This window comes from Crinia signifera, chromosome 1 (assembly GCF_055691185.1).
Source record: "Crinia signifera chromosome 1, ASM5569118v1, whole genome shotgun sequence".
Taxonomy (NCBI): Eukaryota; Metazoa; Chordata; class Amphibia; order Anura; family Myobatrachidae; genus Crinia; species Crinia signifera.
The window spans coordinates 448,227,452-448,245,784 of NC_139217.1; the positions used below are offsets into that span (position 1 = coordinate 448,227,452).

The following is an 18,333-nucleotide window of genomic DNA, read 5'->3' on the forward strand; positions in this document are numbered from 1 at the left end:
TTTTTATGTGTTTGTCTTGTACCTTTTGTTTATTACTTTGATAAAAATGACGTCGTTATTTTTAAACATTGACATAGCTACATATGCATACCCTCCAACTGTACCGATTTAGCCGGTACAGTACCGTTTTTTAATGGTCTGTACCGGCTAAATCGAACTGTACCGAATGTACCGATTTTTGCAAGCCGGCTCCTCCGTCTCTGGGAGTTGCAGTTCCAAGTGGTAGTTTGTTTCCACGCTGCCTGCTCTTTCGGCAGCGTGAGCCGTGAGGGGGGGAGACTACATCTCCCGAGGTGCCCTGCAGCAGGGGGATTCAGCAGTCTCAGCGTGCCCACCTCCTCTGGCCGCTTACAGTGGGCGGGGCCCTGGAAAGGTTGAGTAACATCTCCACTGACCAATAGTAGGCCGCGGGCACCTGTCCCAGAGCAATGGGCGAGTGAGGGGGCGGGACCGGGACGCTCTCCGTGCGTGTGACATAGCGGCGGCTCCGTGTACCAGGTGAGTGAGACCTGGCCCGCCATGACGTCATCCTGCCCTGCACCGCTGGGGAGCTGAGCATGCCGCGTGCGGGCTGTCCCTGAAACTGTACATGATATGTATGTATGTATATACACTGTACTGTGAGTGTGTGTGTGCTGTATGGGGTATCTACACTGTGCTGTGTGTGTGCGCACTATAGGGGGTATATTAACAAAATGCACAGTAACACATTCGGAAAGGGGTTGTGGCCACGCCCACGGTCCCACGTGGCTACGCCCACTTTACCACGTGGCCACACCCCCTTCCCGAATGTGTACCGATTTCTGCCCTTCAGATGTTGGAGGGTATGCATATGCATTATCTAGGTGGAAGGAGTGTGGGAGTGGTTTATGTAAATTCAGGCAATGTTCATGTTGAGGTGGGTGTGGTTTTGTGCTGGCATTGACGTCGCTAGGCGACACTGGGAATAGTCAGGGAGCTCACTGCTCTGAAGATCTGAGATCACAGTAATCTACCTGTTGCCATCACCCAATAGAGGCAACCATTTTGTGCATTGAACAAAGCATTCCATTTATCATTTTGTTAGGACTTCACAACACCACTGAGGTAGGAGACAACCACTGTATTCAACAATGTCATTTTATTGTGATCCCCTCCAAAATACCCCAAAGAACAAACTGTTGGGCGATAAAACGTTTTGACGAATACAAATTCAGAATGCAGCCACAGTAAAACCAATTCACATGGATACAGAAAGCAACATAACATGCTTATTTGACGATATCCCTTCAGACTTTCTCCACAGGGTCATTAAACAAATCAACCACAACCCATGTAGTAATTGTTCAGTTTATTATCTGGATGTGTTAAACGGAGGTACAGGAAGATTAAATAAGTTGGATGAGACGTCTTCTCTTTACGAGGCCAGGATGAAACATGGCGGCTAGTGCCACTATGTAATGCTCTGCAGCAAGACTACAGAATGGTCGGTGTCAGGTGTAGTCTGCATGGTTCAAGAACTTAGGTAGTCAAGGGTCCTGTGGGGGAGATATATCAAGCCTTTACAGAGAGAAAGTGCCAACCAATCAGCTGCCAATTTGTAAATCTAGCCTGTACGAGGGCAGTTAGGTGCTGAATGACTGATGCTTTATCTCTGCCCAAGTTTTGGTACATCTCCCCGTTTCTGTGGACTTACTGGGCAGTATTCATTTCATAACTCTTGTCTCACGCCCGCCAGCGGTATTCAATTGTTTCTGCTGATGGGTGTGCTATCATCAATCACTTCAACTCCCTACCACCAGGGTTGGCGAGCTAAAAAAGCGTGAAAAGTCCCCTGTTTAAGCTGGCGATCGGGTGCGATTAAACAATTGAATATGACCCAAACAGCGTAAAACCAATACTGAATGGGAAGAGTTTGATCTTTTTCAAGGTTATAGTTCTAAAAACCTGGAGCTTGTGTAGCAATTAAGCTGGCCATGCATCAGAACGGTTTTAGAACCGAATTAAGACGGATGCATGGTCATGAGGTCGATCCTCAGATCTTATGTGCTGCTTATGACCAGTATGCTGGGAGTTGCAGATCTTACAATAATAGATCTTGAGTGAAATTACGCACATATTGTGTCTGGGAAGCTGCCGGGAAAATCGCTAGACGACTTGGAACTGAAGCTGGTTATCCTGATCTATGGCCAGTTTAAGAATACAGAGGTCTAATTCATTACACTAGGGACAAAGTTACAGATTTTTACTCCTTCTAAGATTTTAACCACATCAGCTGGCAATGGCCCTTGAACCAAACAACTCTAATAAGTAAAGTAGTCTGAAGCTTCAGATGAGTCATGTCTTTCAAAACACCATTTTACAAATTTCAGAAAGAGGTGGTCTTACACCGTTAACCTGCTTACTCTGAAGTGCCAACAGATGGACAAACTCACACCAATAAAGACATTGACGATTAAATTGAGCAGAGCCGAATGATATAATTAACTTTAGGTGTTGGAGGGGTGTTAATGTTGCAGTTATATCAAGTTAAATTACACAGTGGTGGACTGCAGGCAATTGAAGTAGCCATTTTGTCAGCTGCACTTATGGGAGTCATATTTCAACCTACAAAATGGCTGTCTTCATGGAGAACCGATGACCTATTGACTGAGCCACTGCATAACACTTGAATATTTTACATATTCTACCAGAACATATTCAGCATATCTCAATATGAAAATGATATAGTATTAAGCAATATATTGATCACAACATAGGCTTATGATTTAGTTTTACACATAATCCATCAACATAATAAACAGCTTCACTTACACTGTACAAAAAATAATCCATTACCGAAGATTCTCAAATGCTTATTGATTTGCATATCTCCTGCCATTATATGCAAATAAGGAGACATTCTGGTTACTCCTTCACTGTAATTTACACGAGGGAAGTGTTTGTTGTAACCCATACATCCTTGTATAGGGTAGTTTGGATGATGGGTAATTTATAATGACCTATTTATTGATGGATTGTATTCTGCGCACTTGTTGCTATGGATAGGATTATGGATTGTTGCTTAAGAGTTGGTTATTGTTGTAGTGTTGTTACCATGGCCCTACTTGTATCTTACTTTGCCAAGATTCCCACCCACTGGAATCTTGACGATTATTTAATTACTGCCCAAACTCCGGTACAGTCATCCTCTGGCCCTCTCCAGGTGGACAGTGGCCATCTCACACCCACTGTAGGCATTGGGTCTCCACTAATCTGAGCAAACAGCAATTGGCCCCATACGAAGGTTGGCTTACATTCAATTTTATCTTATGCCCACTTATTCTGTTAGAGATGTGACCATTGGTGGTTCTCCTGTAGATGGTATACAACCATTTACAGGAGAACCACCAATGGTCACATTTTTATTATTATTAATGGGTTGTGAGCCAATCAGAGCCAGGGAGTGGGGTTTTTGTAAGAGCATCGGTGGTGGGGCTGGGCTCCATGTCCTGGCACTAAGTTAAAAAACCAACAACATTGGTGTGCTCCATGCCGTCAAGGGTGGAAAATCACTTTTTCCATCATCTTATATTGGTGGTTAACCACTGATGGCTCCAGTTTGTGTGGACAAATCTGGTTTTAACTATAAATGTATCAGTTGTTGGTTAAGTGTCAATTTAGTGCAAAACTGTATTCGAATAATTAATGAAAGCTCTCCAGCAATATTCTTGAAAAAAAGAGGATATTGCACTTTAATTCTTTATACTAGACATTTTAATCTGAAAACCTTCTCACAGAGAAGACAATAAATACATTCAAGATCCCATATACATATATTCATTCATAAAAATTCACATTTTTTAAAAGCTTAGCTAGAAACCTTGACATTAGACACACTTGTCTTGTCCAGTAAAGTGTCAATTAGGTAATCGGGAGCCAAAACAATTGATCTTCAGTCCCTCGAAAAGCAGTCGCCCTTTAAATAAAGGTGAAGCTGCAGAGTCTTCAAAAGTGCCAGTGGAATATGCAATAGTGTCAGGGGGGGGGGGGGGGGGGGACACACACAAATTCATGTTTCCAATAAACTGAACACTTTTTTTTGCATCTAACAGTTCTTTGGTCTCCAATTTTGTCACAAACCCTCAGAGGTCTTAATGGAGTTCTTGTAACAAGACCGTGGACTTGTTGGGAGTAGATAGAACATTACGTTCATTGTACCAGCTAATAGTACAATTACTAAAATCTAGTTCCTGAAGTCCCTATATACATTTTTCCGATACATTCAATGTTTCGTCTGGAAAAGTGACGTGCAGAGGATTACCCTTGGGCGAAGTGCCATTTTGTGTGACCCTTGTATGCCGAGTCTCGTTTACTAGCAGTACCTGCTCAGATTCTGGACCATGAGAAGAAACTGACTGGTCAGAACCACGTAACGTCCGGTCTGGTGCCCCAGGGAGATTGATGGCCATGGTAGCCCCTGGTAAAACTGTACTACCCCTGAAGCTACCATCACTTAGTTCGAGAGGGTAAAGTAAAGTCTGTGACGTTGACACTTCCCGTAACTCTCTGGAAACAAAGGAAGGGGAATGACTTGAAAGAGCAGAAGATGCCCTTCTGCCCTCGTTGCAGTTGAAACTTCCTGCAGAGTGTGGTCTTCTGCCACCGCCAATCCTACAGAAGAGGCATTTGATCTTTTCTATTACTTTGCTCAGTACAGTCTTCCGAAGTAGGATATAAATCCAAGGGTCCAAGATTGGATTAACCGAGGCAATTCGGATAGCCTTCAAGTCTTGGTTGTTTGACATATCGGTCACCAGCGGTGGCTGGTAGAGCTGGTTGACGAAAACTCGTACCTGGGAGGAAAAAAGAGAGAAGAGGACACAAATTAATTATTGATGAAGACAAAGAGCGGTAATCTCCAAGAGTGGAAGATAAAACATTCCTAATTACGGCAATCAACTGGAGTTGGAAAGAACAATTAAAATACATAGTTTTAGATTTGCTTACGGGGTGTGAAGCCTCTTTATCTCTTCAGCACAGACCATATAACCTATACATCCGCAGCGCATTATCGCATCCCTAGAAAATGTACACATCCTGAATATTTTTTATGGATGCTTTCAACTTATTGACTGGCATGACCATCTGCTTGGCCGAGTCTATTCTCCATAGACAAAACACGTCGTTTAATTCTTAAGAGCTGAAACAATATCACCTCTTCATCAAGGCATAAAGTATGTCTGCAGTCTGAAGATCTACAGGAATGGAAAAGGCTGTAGGCATTTCTTTTGAGTACTAACAAATACCAGACAGAGATTTATGCACCAATACCACTGCAAATTAATGCTGTGGTTAAACCCAGCAGAATAAAAGAACTTTGTGTAGCTCAGAGCACACGGGAACACAATATTACACGGAATGTCAAACATCAAGGCACCCTATTGTCTGCAGACAGTGGAAGCTGCCATGTTGTGGCCTGAACCAAAACTCAGAAAAAGGCAGTCTAGCCATTCAGCATCCTAGGCTCACATCTAGGGCCCTTTGTGACCACATCACATTGGCCCTACCCTCTCCCTACAAACTAGCAATTACCGGTATTGCGTTTCCCATCTACACTTCACTTGGACTGCAAGTCAGCAATAATTACACCCGCAGTTCATACATGCCAATTACTATCCTTAGGATTTAAGCTATTGCCGCTCGCATCCCCTAAGGCTAACTGGATTGACCCCATACAATACATAGAAGTACCTGAATCATGCGGTTGTAGAGGAGATAGAAAATTGCTTAGTAGCCGCCAGCTGTGGAGATTAATATATTTATTTATAGAAGACAGGTACTGTGATGTACACATGTGGATCAACCAGTTTCCCCAACATGTACAGAGATGTCAGTCTTCTGTTTCAGAAATAGTTTCCTTAGTGTCTTGATCTATTAGTGTGTACAGGGTGATGCTAATCCCTTCCAAATGAGCTTGTTGAAACTTGCTGCACTAGTCACTAGATTGTTCCTTACATCTACAGATGGCTCTGTCCGTGGAAGCATTTCCTAATCGGCTGCTTAGCTGGATCAGCAACGAAATCAACACAACCATAACCCGAACCGAATACTGACCAATAATAGTGATAGTGATTTCCCTTATAAATAGGGAATTGGAACTTTTCAACACGTTGGAAAATTTAATAGTTGTTATTATAAGTGATCTTAAGTTGAAATGTCTGTTACTTTGACTTGTGCTGAACACATAGGCCTCAGGGCTAGGGCACAGATGAATCATGATAACCTCTAGTACAGAGCGGTAGTCCATCACCTGGGATTAATGCAGAGCTATAGTAAACAAGATCTACGTCTCTAATCCACACGCTTCCATCTACAAATTGCTGGACTTTCTTCGAGCTGCACCCACTCTGTGGAATTCCCTCCCACGCACAATAAGACTCTCCCCCAGTCTCCAATCCTTCTCAAACATTTCCTGAAACCTCACCTATTTAGGCAAGCTTATCAAATTCCAGAAGCGCCCACATAACTTTCATAAACCTTTATCTATCCAATCACATCACCACGGTCAGTGCTCAGATATCCTCCTGACCCTTGGCCAACATTTCAGGGTCACCGTATCATGCAGCCCACCGAGAAACTTCCTTGTGTATCAATGCCAATTCCCCTATAGATTGTAAGCTTGCGAGCATGGGCCCTCCTACCTTCTTAACTATCTGTAGATACCCAGTTTGTTGTATCACTGTTTCCAATTGTAAAGTGCAACGGATTATGACACTATGGGTGAAATTTACTAACGTGAGTTGTATTTCACATGGGATGTTGCTATGGGCAATAATCAGATACTATCTGTTATCTTCTACAAGGTGCTAAAAAAAATGAGAAGTAGTTTCTGATTGGTTGCCAGGAACCGGCATACCTGCTGCACATGTCATGCGGCCTTATCACTTATTCATGAGAATGCACCCAATCAGTTTTTTCGACATTACTGAAGCATGACGCACGTACTTTAAGCCTCTGTGTGATTTGCTGACTGAGGCTATAGGAACTTCTAAGCAATCAACAGATCATTTATGTCTTTTATCTGCTATAGTTTCCACCCTGATCACCTGTAGTGCCTGGAAACGGCTTGCACATTTCAGCATCTCATTAAGAAGTTCGCCTGTGTATGTCATATGCCTTTTGTGTCCAATAGGTGGCAGCACCTGCAAACCTCATGGTTTACAGGACAATAAAATGCCAATGTTCTCTTACAGCGGGCACTGAATGATGTGTCGGAGCCAGGCCGCCCTGTACTCCTCATTATGCTTTGTGCCCAATGCCTTTGACAAACAGAAGAAAACAAAAACTACCCGGCGTATCGCTTATCGCACTCCACCCTGCTCTAGATTGTTTGCTTCCAGATAAGTAATCTCTGCGGAAGCCTAGCGAGCTGTACTATGGCTTATTATGTGGAATTACTTGTGTCTGTTCTCCTGGTCATCGTATGTTCTGGTGCTTCGCTGTCTGATTGTTGTTCTGGGTTAAAAGGGATTTCCAATATCTGGTTATTTTAATGTATTGGCTTGTACACATCCTCTATTAAATCCACTACTTTGTTTCGCGTCCATACTAAACAGTATCCGATGGCAGGTCGGCAGCATTTAGTTTGACACCAAAAGTTTGACATGCACTAGGTCGGCATTGTAAAAAGATTGACATAAGAATTGTTGACGCATAAAAAGGTCAACATGAGTTTTTCACAATATTTTGTCTTTCTTTGGACTTTTTCATGCTTTACCATTTCCAGTTGGAGTCAGCGTCAATCGTAAAGTGTGCCGAGTGCAGCGGAGCGAGCCGCCATGCCAGAAGCATGGCGGGGGCTACACTTATTTGGGGGTCCACGTTGACATTGACACAAAAAAGTGAAAAAAAAATTGACGACCTTTTCACGTGTCTACCTTTTTCCTGTCGATCAGGTGCCTGTTGACCTATTGACTCCCGACCTACACCCTTTGACCCACAATTATACTAAATGTAACCAGAGAACACTGGCCGTGATAGATCGCTTAGCACACATCGCTGTCTGCTGAGCGATCTGTGCGGAGCAGTATCGCTCAGCACGGAGACTCCCTCGCCCCGTGTGTATGGGGCATTACATTCGGCAAACCTACAGTATCTTTAAGAAAACAGCGCAGTAGTGTTTTGGATACAGTTGTTACCATCTAAGGTACTGTCCTATAATTGTAGGTTAATTGCTCTGCAGCCAGCCAACAGATGAGGGTCCATCCTTGAAATGCAAACACACATCCAAAGATCACAGAACCCGTCAGCAGACTTCAAGGGATTGTTTTACGAGACTCCTGTTATCAGCAAGGCAGCGCTATCATGTAGTGTCCCATTGGACAAAGCGCCTTAGGCTGGAGGCTAAACAGGCTATCAAAGAGCACAAAAAATAAAAGCACACTTGGAATAAGTGCTCTGTATTTTAAAGGAACAAAGTAAATACTAGGGGTGAGATTTAATAGGGTGAGAGTCAAAAAAGTGAGAAATTTGGTAAGAAATCTCCAGTTTTTTAAAGTGGCAATCAATTAATGATTGCCGCTTTAAAAAACCCTGGAGATTTCTTACCAAATCTCTCGCTTTCTGATTCTCTCAACCTATTAAATCTCACCCTAAGTCTTTGGAATCTAATATAGTGTGGCATTATGGTGAAGCGATACCAGTTACTGAGCATGTTGTATAGCTACATACAGATGTAGCCCCTGTCATCTTTGCTCGGCGCCCGCCAGAGCCTCCCCTCTGGCGAGCGCCGGTGGATAGGGACTACATTGAACCGGGACGCACGCGCGTCCTAATCCTTCAGCGGGCCAGCGGCATCCTGCCTGTCTCCGCTTCAGGGAGACGGGCAGGGTTGGGTGGGTGAGGGGGAGCTCCGTTACCACGGGGCATGCAAGCGTCTCGTGCGCCCCCTGGTGGGATCTAGCGGCTGGCTCCGTCTGTACGTTGCAAAATCAAAGTATTTTTGTTCTGTCACCGATCATTGAACTATCAAAAAAAAAACACGCAGGAAAAGTTAGAAAAGCAGACGCATCATAGACAAATTAAATTACGCTCCCAGATGCCAAGGAATCATTTCCAGAGGACACGCTAAATGCAGGAAATACAGAACTCCCAATCTGGTTTCTTTCTGTCATTAAATGAGTGTCCTCTGCCCAGCGCTGCATCTGCCAGGCTGTATAACAGAGAGGTGACCATGGCAGACGGCTTGCTGGGGCATCTCTTCTTCTATACTTTTTGGCTAACTTGTTTGTAATGTAACTCCAGTGCACTCGTTCCTCTAGCCTGCCTGTACACGCATGGTAATCAGATAATACAATTACTGCTGTATACTTGCTAGATATTTCAATATTTATATACAACACAGTCAGAAAGACTCCTGTTCTAACTTGTTAGGACTATTTGGAGAAAGGCATGCCCATTTCTCACAGTAATAGTACTTGGCTGCCTGCATTAGCTGGTCCACTGTCTGCCTTCCTATTAATGGGGGAGACTCAGTAAGGAGCTCAAAAACTTTCTCTAATCGGCAAAACCGTGATACAACATGTACAGGGAGTTATGCTGGGTACACACCAGAACGATTTGGTCTCAATTCTCCCAGTTTTGATACAATGGTCGTTTTGGAGATCCCACCTGCTGCAGTTTGGATTTGCAAAAGATCCATTCAACTGGAAACAGATCGTGCGACCATCGTACGATCGTCTCAGGATCTGCTCACAATCATGATCGTTCCGGTGTGTACGTAGCATTAGATTTGAGTGGGTTGCATTCAGATTGAAATCTAAATCGCAGTGTTTTTACACTTTTTTTTTTTTTTTTTTTTTTTTAAAGCCAGTATTTACACTGCAAAGAAACTTCCCCAAATCTAACTCTCTCTGCACGTTACATCTCCCCCATCTGCAGCATGGTTTTGCCCATTAGAGAAAGATTTTGCTTTTGAGATTCTTACGGAATAACCCCCAATGCCAGGGGTTACTTCTCATATACCCTATATACAGACTGCTACTGTACTGTATCTTTATTAACCCTACAGTATACGAGATATCTCAAAGTTAGATTTGCCTGCCAATCTAACCTCTTTATCTTTTTGTTTTATGAAGTTATATGTGAAAGTTTGCACTAGTAAATACAATGTCCTCTGCAGCCTGAAGTCTATCCCCAGTGCCGGAATCACTTCCGAGATTACCATGGGACCGTCATTAAGGTGCGCATACGCCAGCCATCTAATCATGAGTTCCCCTCTGAGCACTATCGGACTGATCTCTGCAGGTGCCCCCCATTATTTTTATAAATAAAATATTTAGATATATTACGGACAATATTATTTTTAACTTCAGTAATAAAAAATTCCAGACATTTCTGAGTGGTTCTGTGGGTACAATATAATCAGTTAATTGGATAACTAATTAGTTGTGCTGCACAGCAATTAACGATCACCTATATAAACCTCGCCATAGCAAAGAAAGTAATTGATTGACAGTAGCCAAGATACAGAAGATCACCGTGGATGTTTACCCTAAAAACTAATGGAATTTCTTTAGGTCTATACCCAAATGTGCGCAATCATCGCCCAACACCCAGCTTTATCTATAAATACCCAGTCCCACTCTATATTACTGGGTTTGTACCCAGTGCAGCAGAATATGCTGACACTATGGGGGGAGGTACTGAATCTATGGCGATATTTCCCGATGGGGGAAATATTGTAACTCACCTATTCAATTGTGCCATTAACGACAGGATTGAAGGATGTCAGATTCGAGTCTGCGTTGTCGTAAATGACCATGGACTGTCTAATTCACAACCGTTTTTTTTACACTCTGAGGCCGTTTCCTCCGATCCACTTACTTTCCGACACTCGACAGTTGGAACCCTGAATTCCGACTGTTGAGTTACTTTCGGATCGTATGAAAACGGCCCTGGATTCCAACTGTCAGGATGTTCCGACAGCAATACCCCCCTATATGAGCACACGTTAATAAATAGCGCTATACAGTATCTGTATTGCTGGAATACTTTCGACCTATTTATGCAGTATAAGAAATTGGCCTCACCCTTTAATACAACAGACTGGCACAATGTTAGAGATGGGCGCAAGTGGACTAAGGACTTTACTACTTTGTCATAATGTTTAATATCTGCTGATTTGTTATTACAGATAGATGTATCTTGCAACAACAGTTAATAAAAGTAACTTCACTGTAATCACTGCAGCCTCAAGGCGCAGCCACACTGTGGATCGACTAGCACCGAGAGAGGTGCTGCTGAGTATACTGCGGTGCCACAGGCTGTGTGATATATTACATTTAATTTAATGTTAAGGTTTCCATTCAGGTGTCCAAGGCTGAAAGTGTAATCATTAAGTGTAAACCGTCCCAACTAATATTTGGTTAGGGAACATTTCTTCTGGCTATCTAAAGAGAGCACATTTAGCAGTTTGGGGAAAAACAAGTTGACACAGCTGCCGAAGCTGGCCGGTCGTATTCCTGAGTACACAGACCAACATGTGCGGACTGCTGTCATACACACAGTGAGGGTGCAGCAAGAGTGCTGGATAAAGATCTGGCAGCCCTGGGTTGTGCCGTATTATCAGTGACTGATAGAAGCAGGGGACACTGGAGATAAGGAGATAGCAGAAGGAGGAACCTGAAGATGCTCATATACAGTGTGGTCTGTTCATCGTCTGGACTGAATGCCAATTGGTCAGAGAAAATATGTCCAGACAGGTGGTTGGCTGGAAGCTACGTATGGCAGCCATTTGGGAGTGGCAACCCAGATGTTTTGCACGCTTACGTCTCTGCTTTTGTATTTAATTCAAACACATCTTGAGATATTTGCGACTTTTTGAAAACTTTTTGTTTAACCCTTTAAGTGAATTTGTCAAAATTGGTGTGAAAATTGCCACGCAAACATTTTTTATTCATTATAATGACCTGTATTGGTTTCCCTATATAGGAAATATAAAACTTTTTTTTTTTCCCACAACATTTTTTATTTGAAGTTATATAACAAATGTGAGCGATGCTGGGATTTTTTGCTGATAATTTTCACATCTCATACATAGATATTGGCACTCAAAGGGTTAAGTTGAAATCATCATTCCTGGTTTATGTATCCAACACCTTGTTTTTTTTTTTTAGTGGTGTAACTCAAATAATAAATGTCCAAGGGGCGGGCGTATTATCCTGCACCTACATGTTTTTCTCATATTACATTTGCACATGAAACACGGAAGTAAAGGAAGACTGACTATTCACAGTTTAAGATCAAAAAGTCTTAAATACATTGTTCTATTTATCAAAAATGGTAAATGAATGGGTGACTATACACTAACATAAAATTAACATTTTGACTGAATTTGCAGAAATAAAACTTTACAGTTCTAGGAGTGGGGGGGGGGGGGGGAGTTTGGGGTCTTTCTGAAATAAGCGATAATCGTAGAGCGCGGTATGGCTGATATTTGAATCTATACGATATATGGCATTCTATGTTAAAAAATTTGGCTATAAGTCAGAGGGGGAAGCGGTTAATGGTATGTACCTACGTCTGCAACTACTAGAAGTGGCTCTGACAGTTAACCCTTTGCGTGCCAAGTAAATTTGTCAAACTTGGTGTGAAAATTGCCAAGCAAACATTTTTAATCATCATAACGACCTATAATGTTTACCTTATATAGGAAATATATTTTTTAACACAATATTACTTGTTTGAATTGATATAACAAATGTGAGCGACGCTGGCATTTTAGCGGATATTTTGCACATCTCTCCCAGAGAGGTTGGCACTCAAAGGGTTAAATATCAGCGAACGCCATGAAGCGCTAGTCTTCCCATATGCTCGTTACAAAGTAGAACAGGATAAAGGTCGCTCTCATTGCACCGGGTTCATGTAGTGTAATGACGCTTTAAGTACAGTAACTTCGCGCACCTAAGATTTCTCTCTCTCATTGTTGTCATGGAGTTGGAATATTTGGTTTATGTCTAAGCCCCATAATACTCCGAGGCAGAACGTAACTAAATGACTCAACTTCTGAAACCAGCTCAATTGGCCATTAAAGACTATTAATACATTGTCAATTAGTCCAAAATTCCTGTGCCACTTCCATTCCTACCCAAACCCCTGTACTCCCTGACAACAAATCCGTTTGGCAGTCCAGCGGACTAATTTAAGGATTAATTCATCTTGGCTGAAGTTCCTCCGTTGTCATATTACGCCCGGGCAACAGCCGCGCTGCTGATGCAAAGATAAACACAGAGATTCTGACATTGACCTGAATTATTTATTTATGAACAGTTATTTATATAGCGCACACATATTCCGCAGCGCTTTACAGAGATTATTTGAACATTCACATCAGTCCCTGCCCCAGTGGAGCTTACAATCTATATTCCCTACCACATATACACGCACACACAGACATTCTAGGGTTCATTTTTTGGGAGCCAATTAGCCTACCAGTATGTTTTTGGATTGAGGGAGGAAACTGGAGTACCCAGAGGAAACCCACGCAAGCACGGGGAGAATATACAAACTCTGCACAGTTAGAGCCATGGTGGGAATCTAACCCATGACCTCAGCGCTGTGAGGCAGTAATGCTAACCATTACACTGTCCCTACTGCCCCTAATGAATGTTATGGTGTCCAAAAAAAACCCCCACTGTATTGCAATAAGAGGTTAGCCGTGTAGAATACATGTGTGTGTTCTCGTGTCAAATTAATTATGTAAAATACATAAACAGCTATAAAAACAGGATGCATAATAAGTTATACTCTTAATGCACCATGTGTCAGCCAAAAGCTCAAATAGCCCCCACGGAACGCAGATCAGAGGACTTCTACGCTCTAATTGGATTATATAATAACATAATAAATAATCCAAGAAAGTCTTACCAAACACATATGGCCCAACTATAACATGTACATAATGTAGATCAGGGTCCATTGGAACTTTCCTGATAGTTACCTGCGATCTTAACTCATTTAAAAAGATATCGATTCTCCTTACAGAGCGCTGCCAACTCCATCGCTGCACCTCTACCGGTGTATACAGGGTGGAGAGCATTGTATGTTAATTATGCTGGCAAACTGGCAGAACGAGGAAATCAGTTGTATAATCAGATACACACACACAACAGGCTACTGTTTAACAACCGGAGAAGCCAGATCTTCTACTGGGGGGAGCTTAGATCGTGCACAAACCATTGGCTTTTGGCTATTGCTAGATCTAGCAGCATTTCAATATAAATAGTTCATTCAAACACAAAAGACAATAGTTACACTGGCTGTCCTTTTGCATTATACTCCAAGGTGCTAATCTATCCTGCATAGGACAGTGTAATAAAGACACAGGGATAAACCTTTTGATCAGACACATGCCCGAAGCACTGCTGCCTATTTACAAACAGTAACAAAGCGCACGTAAACTAATGAGATAGATGCAATAAATATCGAACTTTGAATTCTGACTCCGTGATTCCAAATGATGTCTAATGTCTGATGGGAATTTGTACATCGGTTAACCACAAATTGATAAAACTTCTGTGTGATGACAGCTGTCACTGTGAACCCAACGTCTCCCATTAGTCACACTGACCATCCTACTCAGAGGCTATAAAATGTGACCTTACAATAAGAAAGTGAGAATTGCTGCACTGGGTACATCCTTGTCATTCCAAAGGTCACACTCCTGTGATCTGGCTTTGCAGGGATTAGTAGAAGCACCATGTGCAGACCCCAAAGCTGAACTCCAATGATCTTGTAATTAGCTCTCATCTGACAGCTCGTTACTGTAGGGAAATGCTACGGCAGGGATATTACTGGGAGCCTGGACACTAATATCAGGCTCCCAGCTCTCTGCTGATGCCGGTCTCGCTGACGTTTGTAGGTGTTTGGTGTGAATGTGCCCTGGTGTATGTGAGATTTAACAGTAGTTCCCCACAGTGGGTGACCGGGTTATGCGGCAGCACCCAGGGGATGCCTGCAATGCCAATCTGCTCTACCAGCCTCTAGTCATTGTGCACAGTATGTAATTGCCTTTTGTATCAATACAAACAGGTAACCATATAATCAAATGGAAAGTCTCCAGCATGTCCCTGACACATGTACTATACCCTATTACCCAGCATCACACACACACACACTTTCCTGACAGCCCAAATCCAGGTCTGTCGTCTAGAATACTTCATTTTACTGTCATGTGTTATGTATTTGTGGTACAGATGGAAGTAAAATACCATATAAATAGCATTACTACTACTATTATATGATTGCAGTCACCGTATCGAAGAAACCAACTTATCAACAAAACAGATCAGTGGTTCTTCTCAACCCCTGCCCTCAAGTAGCCGTCGCAGGTCATGTTTTCAGGATTTCTGTCTTTGGAAGCCAGTGGGACAATCACGCAACCAGCAAAAAAAATAGATCAACTCACCTGAGCACGATCAAAGTAATCCCGGAAAACATGACCTGCTGAAGGTCTAGGGCTGAGAACCACAGAGGTGACTGCAATCATCCGTTCAATAGAAAGAGCAGGAGCAGGACCTATGGCACCTGCTGGGTGAGGAGGGTTATACTGGACGGGTGGCCAGAGGCTCTCCGGTGGATGTGGGACTGAAAGGGGTACTGTACATTTACTGACGCTTCTAAAAATTAGATTCTATCATCTATCATGAATTGAAAGGCAGAATCTGATTGGTTGCTCAAGTAAATATACCCCAAATTCTCTGCATGCCATGGCAGCAAGCTGGGATAAGGAGCCTATTTACTAAGCCTTTGAGAGAGATAAAGTGGAGAGACAGAGAGACACAGTAGCGATAAACACAACATGGAGAGAGACAAAGTAGAGAGATTAAATAGAGCAAGAGAAAGAAATTGAGAGACACAAAGAAGTAAGTAGAGATAAGGAGACTCAAGTAGAGATTGAGAAAGAAAGAGGAAAAGTAGAGGGATAAAGAAACAAAGTAGAGAGAGACGCAGAGTAGAGAGAGAGACGCAGAGTAGAGAGACACACACAGTAGAGAGACACAGAGTAGAGACAGTAGAGAGAGACAGTGTGAAAAGACAGACAGTAGAGAGAGACACAGAGAAGAGAGAGACACAGAAGAGAGAGACACACACACACACAGAGTAGAGAGAGACAGAGAAGAGACAGTAGAGAGAGACACACAGAGATTAGAGAGAGACACACACAGAGTAGAGAGACACACACAGAGTAGAGAAAGAGACACACAGAGTAGAGACAGTAGAGAGAGAGACACACAGAGTAGAGACAGTAGAGAGAGACAGCCAGCGTGGAGAGACATAAGTGGACAGAGACAAAGTAGCAGCCAACCAGCTCCTTCCTGATAGGTTGTATGGGAGAAGTGACAGCCAGGAGCGGGTTGGTGGGCAGTCTATCCCTCTCGCCAAGGCTTAGTACATAGGTCCGGAGGAAGCGCGGGGGTTGCGCGGAGGAGGAGCAGCTGCGCGGCACTAGTACTCACCACAAGGGGGATGGAGCAGATGAGCACCACCACGGAGGTGGCGATGAGCAGGATGACCATCTGGATCTCGGCCCCGGCCATCCTGCGGAAGCTCCTGCGCCTCCTGAAGTCGGAGAGGCGGGCGTCGGTGCCCAGCGAGGTGCGGCGGACGAACTGCCGGTGCATGCGGATGAGCGCCGCGCACACCAGCACGTTGCACAGCACGGTCACCAGGATGAGGAAGGAGCTGAAGCCGGCGTACATGTAGGAGTAGGCGGCGTGCGCGGACACGTTGGTGCGCCAGTCGATGAAGCACCAGGTGTAGGGGTACTGCAGGGTGGTGCGGCCCAGGCCCATGCTGGGCAGGGCGCAGAACAGCACGTTGGAGGCGTAGATTGCGCACAGGGTGAGCCCGGCCAGGCGCTGGTCCACGTAGCGGCTGTAGAAGTACGCGTGGTTGATGGCCAGGTAGCGCTCTATGGACATGGCGCAGATGATGCTGAGCCCGGACAGCCCGAAGAACAGCAGGATGAACGAGCTGTACTCGCACAGGGCAGCGCCGCCCGGCCACTGGTTCTGCACGTACGTGGCGATGGTCACCGGGCTCACCAGGCAGGTGCCCAGCAGGTCGGTCAGCGCCAGCCCGCACACCAGCGTGTAGAACGTCGTCTCCTTCTGCTCCTTGCGGGACTTGCACAGCACGATGACGGCGATCATGTTCCCCACCACCCCGAAGATGAACATCACCGCCGGGATGGTGGGGGGCCGGCTGCTGCTACTGCTGCTGCCCAGGGCGCTGATGTTGGCGGTCAGGTTGTGCTCCATGCTGCGTGTAGGTGCGGGGTCAGGTCAGAGCCGGCTGGGCATAGTCAGTCCATGCTGTGTGTGAGTGTCAGCTCTGCGGTCAGGGCGGCGGTGCTGCTGGGGGCCCCTGGCATGCTGATGCTGCTGCTACCCCCTCTCTCTGCCTCTGCGCTGCTGCTGGTGCCGGTGCCGGGGATAAGTTTGTCTCTGGCGCTGCTGAAGTTTGTGCTGAGGGAGTGAGGGCTCAGCCCCGCCCCGCGCCGGCTCGGATTGGCTGTGCTGCTGTCACTGGTGTTGGGCAGGGACACGCCCTCCCGGGGGCAGCAGCAGCAGCCTCACCTCTCCCGTCCCCTCCTGTCATCCAGCTGCCGCTGCTCTCCTGTAACTTTCATCACGCCTGTTATTCACAGACACACCGGCTGCCAAACCGCACGGCGCACCCCCATCCCCCGCCTGTCACTGCACCGGCTCCCAAAAACGCACCCCCCCATCCCACCTGTCACTGCACCGGCTCCCAAAGCGCACCCCCCATCCCCATCAGCCCCATACTGTGTATGTATATTATATATATGTGTGTATATATACTGGATAATGTATATATCTTTATATATATATATATATATATATATATATATATATATAAATGCACACGAATATATATATATATATATATATATATATACACACATTATTAGAAGCATATCTGGTCTCAAATAGATATCTTAGCATATATGGAAATGTATACCAATTTGATTGTAAGCTCTGTGGGCAAAGGATTACTTTTCTTTGATTGGAACATGAAAGAGAATCACATTTCCTTTAAGAAGAGGTGAGGACAAGTTTGTGTATAGAGATAGAGAGCTATTTTTCAGCCGGAACTCAGATCCTGAACCTCTTATTAAATATGACATCATTAGGAACTGGGTTCCCGAACCTGGTCTGGACCAAAATGTACTTTCCATGAGATAAGTTTTATTTGAAAGTCCCCTGTAAAGTGGCTTTGTTTCATCAACCCACCCACATGTATATACTGGGGGGCACACCTCTGTAGGAGGGCAGCAGAGAAGGAAAC

At 44.2% G+C, this 18,333-nt stretch overlaps 1 protein-coding gene across 1 annotated transcript; it reads right to left on the minus strand.

Moving 5' to 3' along the window:
- Positions 1-1,105: 1,105 nt before the first annotated feature.
- On the minus strand, positions 1,106-17,475 carry PTGER4 (prostaglandin E receptor 4). The gene is made up of 2 exons (XM_083154391.1): positions 16,479-17,475; positions 1,106-4,814 (listed from the first exon to the last, which is right to left on the minus strand). The coding sequence occupies exons 1-2, from the start codon at positions 17,280-17,282 to the stop codon at positions 4,221-4,223; spliced, it is 1,398 nt and encodes a 465-aa protein (XP_083010517.1). The 5' UTR covers positions 17,283-17,475; the 3' UTR covers positions 1,106-4,220.
- Between the last annotated feature and the right edge of the window lie 858 nt (positions 17,476-18,333).

Bases quoted from the DNA above. Each gene is read 5' to 3' on its own strand.
- PTGER4 (XM_083154391.1), bottom strand. From the start codon at position 17,282: ATGGAGCACAACCTGACCGCCAACATCAGCGCCCTGGGCAGCAGCAGT. The intron at 4,815-16,478 runs GTGAGTACTAGT...TTTTCCTCCCAG, and splicing joins TCTGCTCCATCCCCCTTGTG to GTACGAGTTTTCGTCAACCA.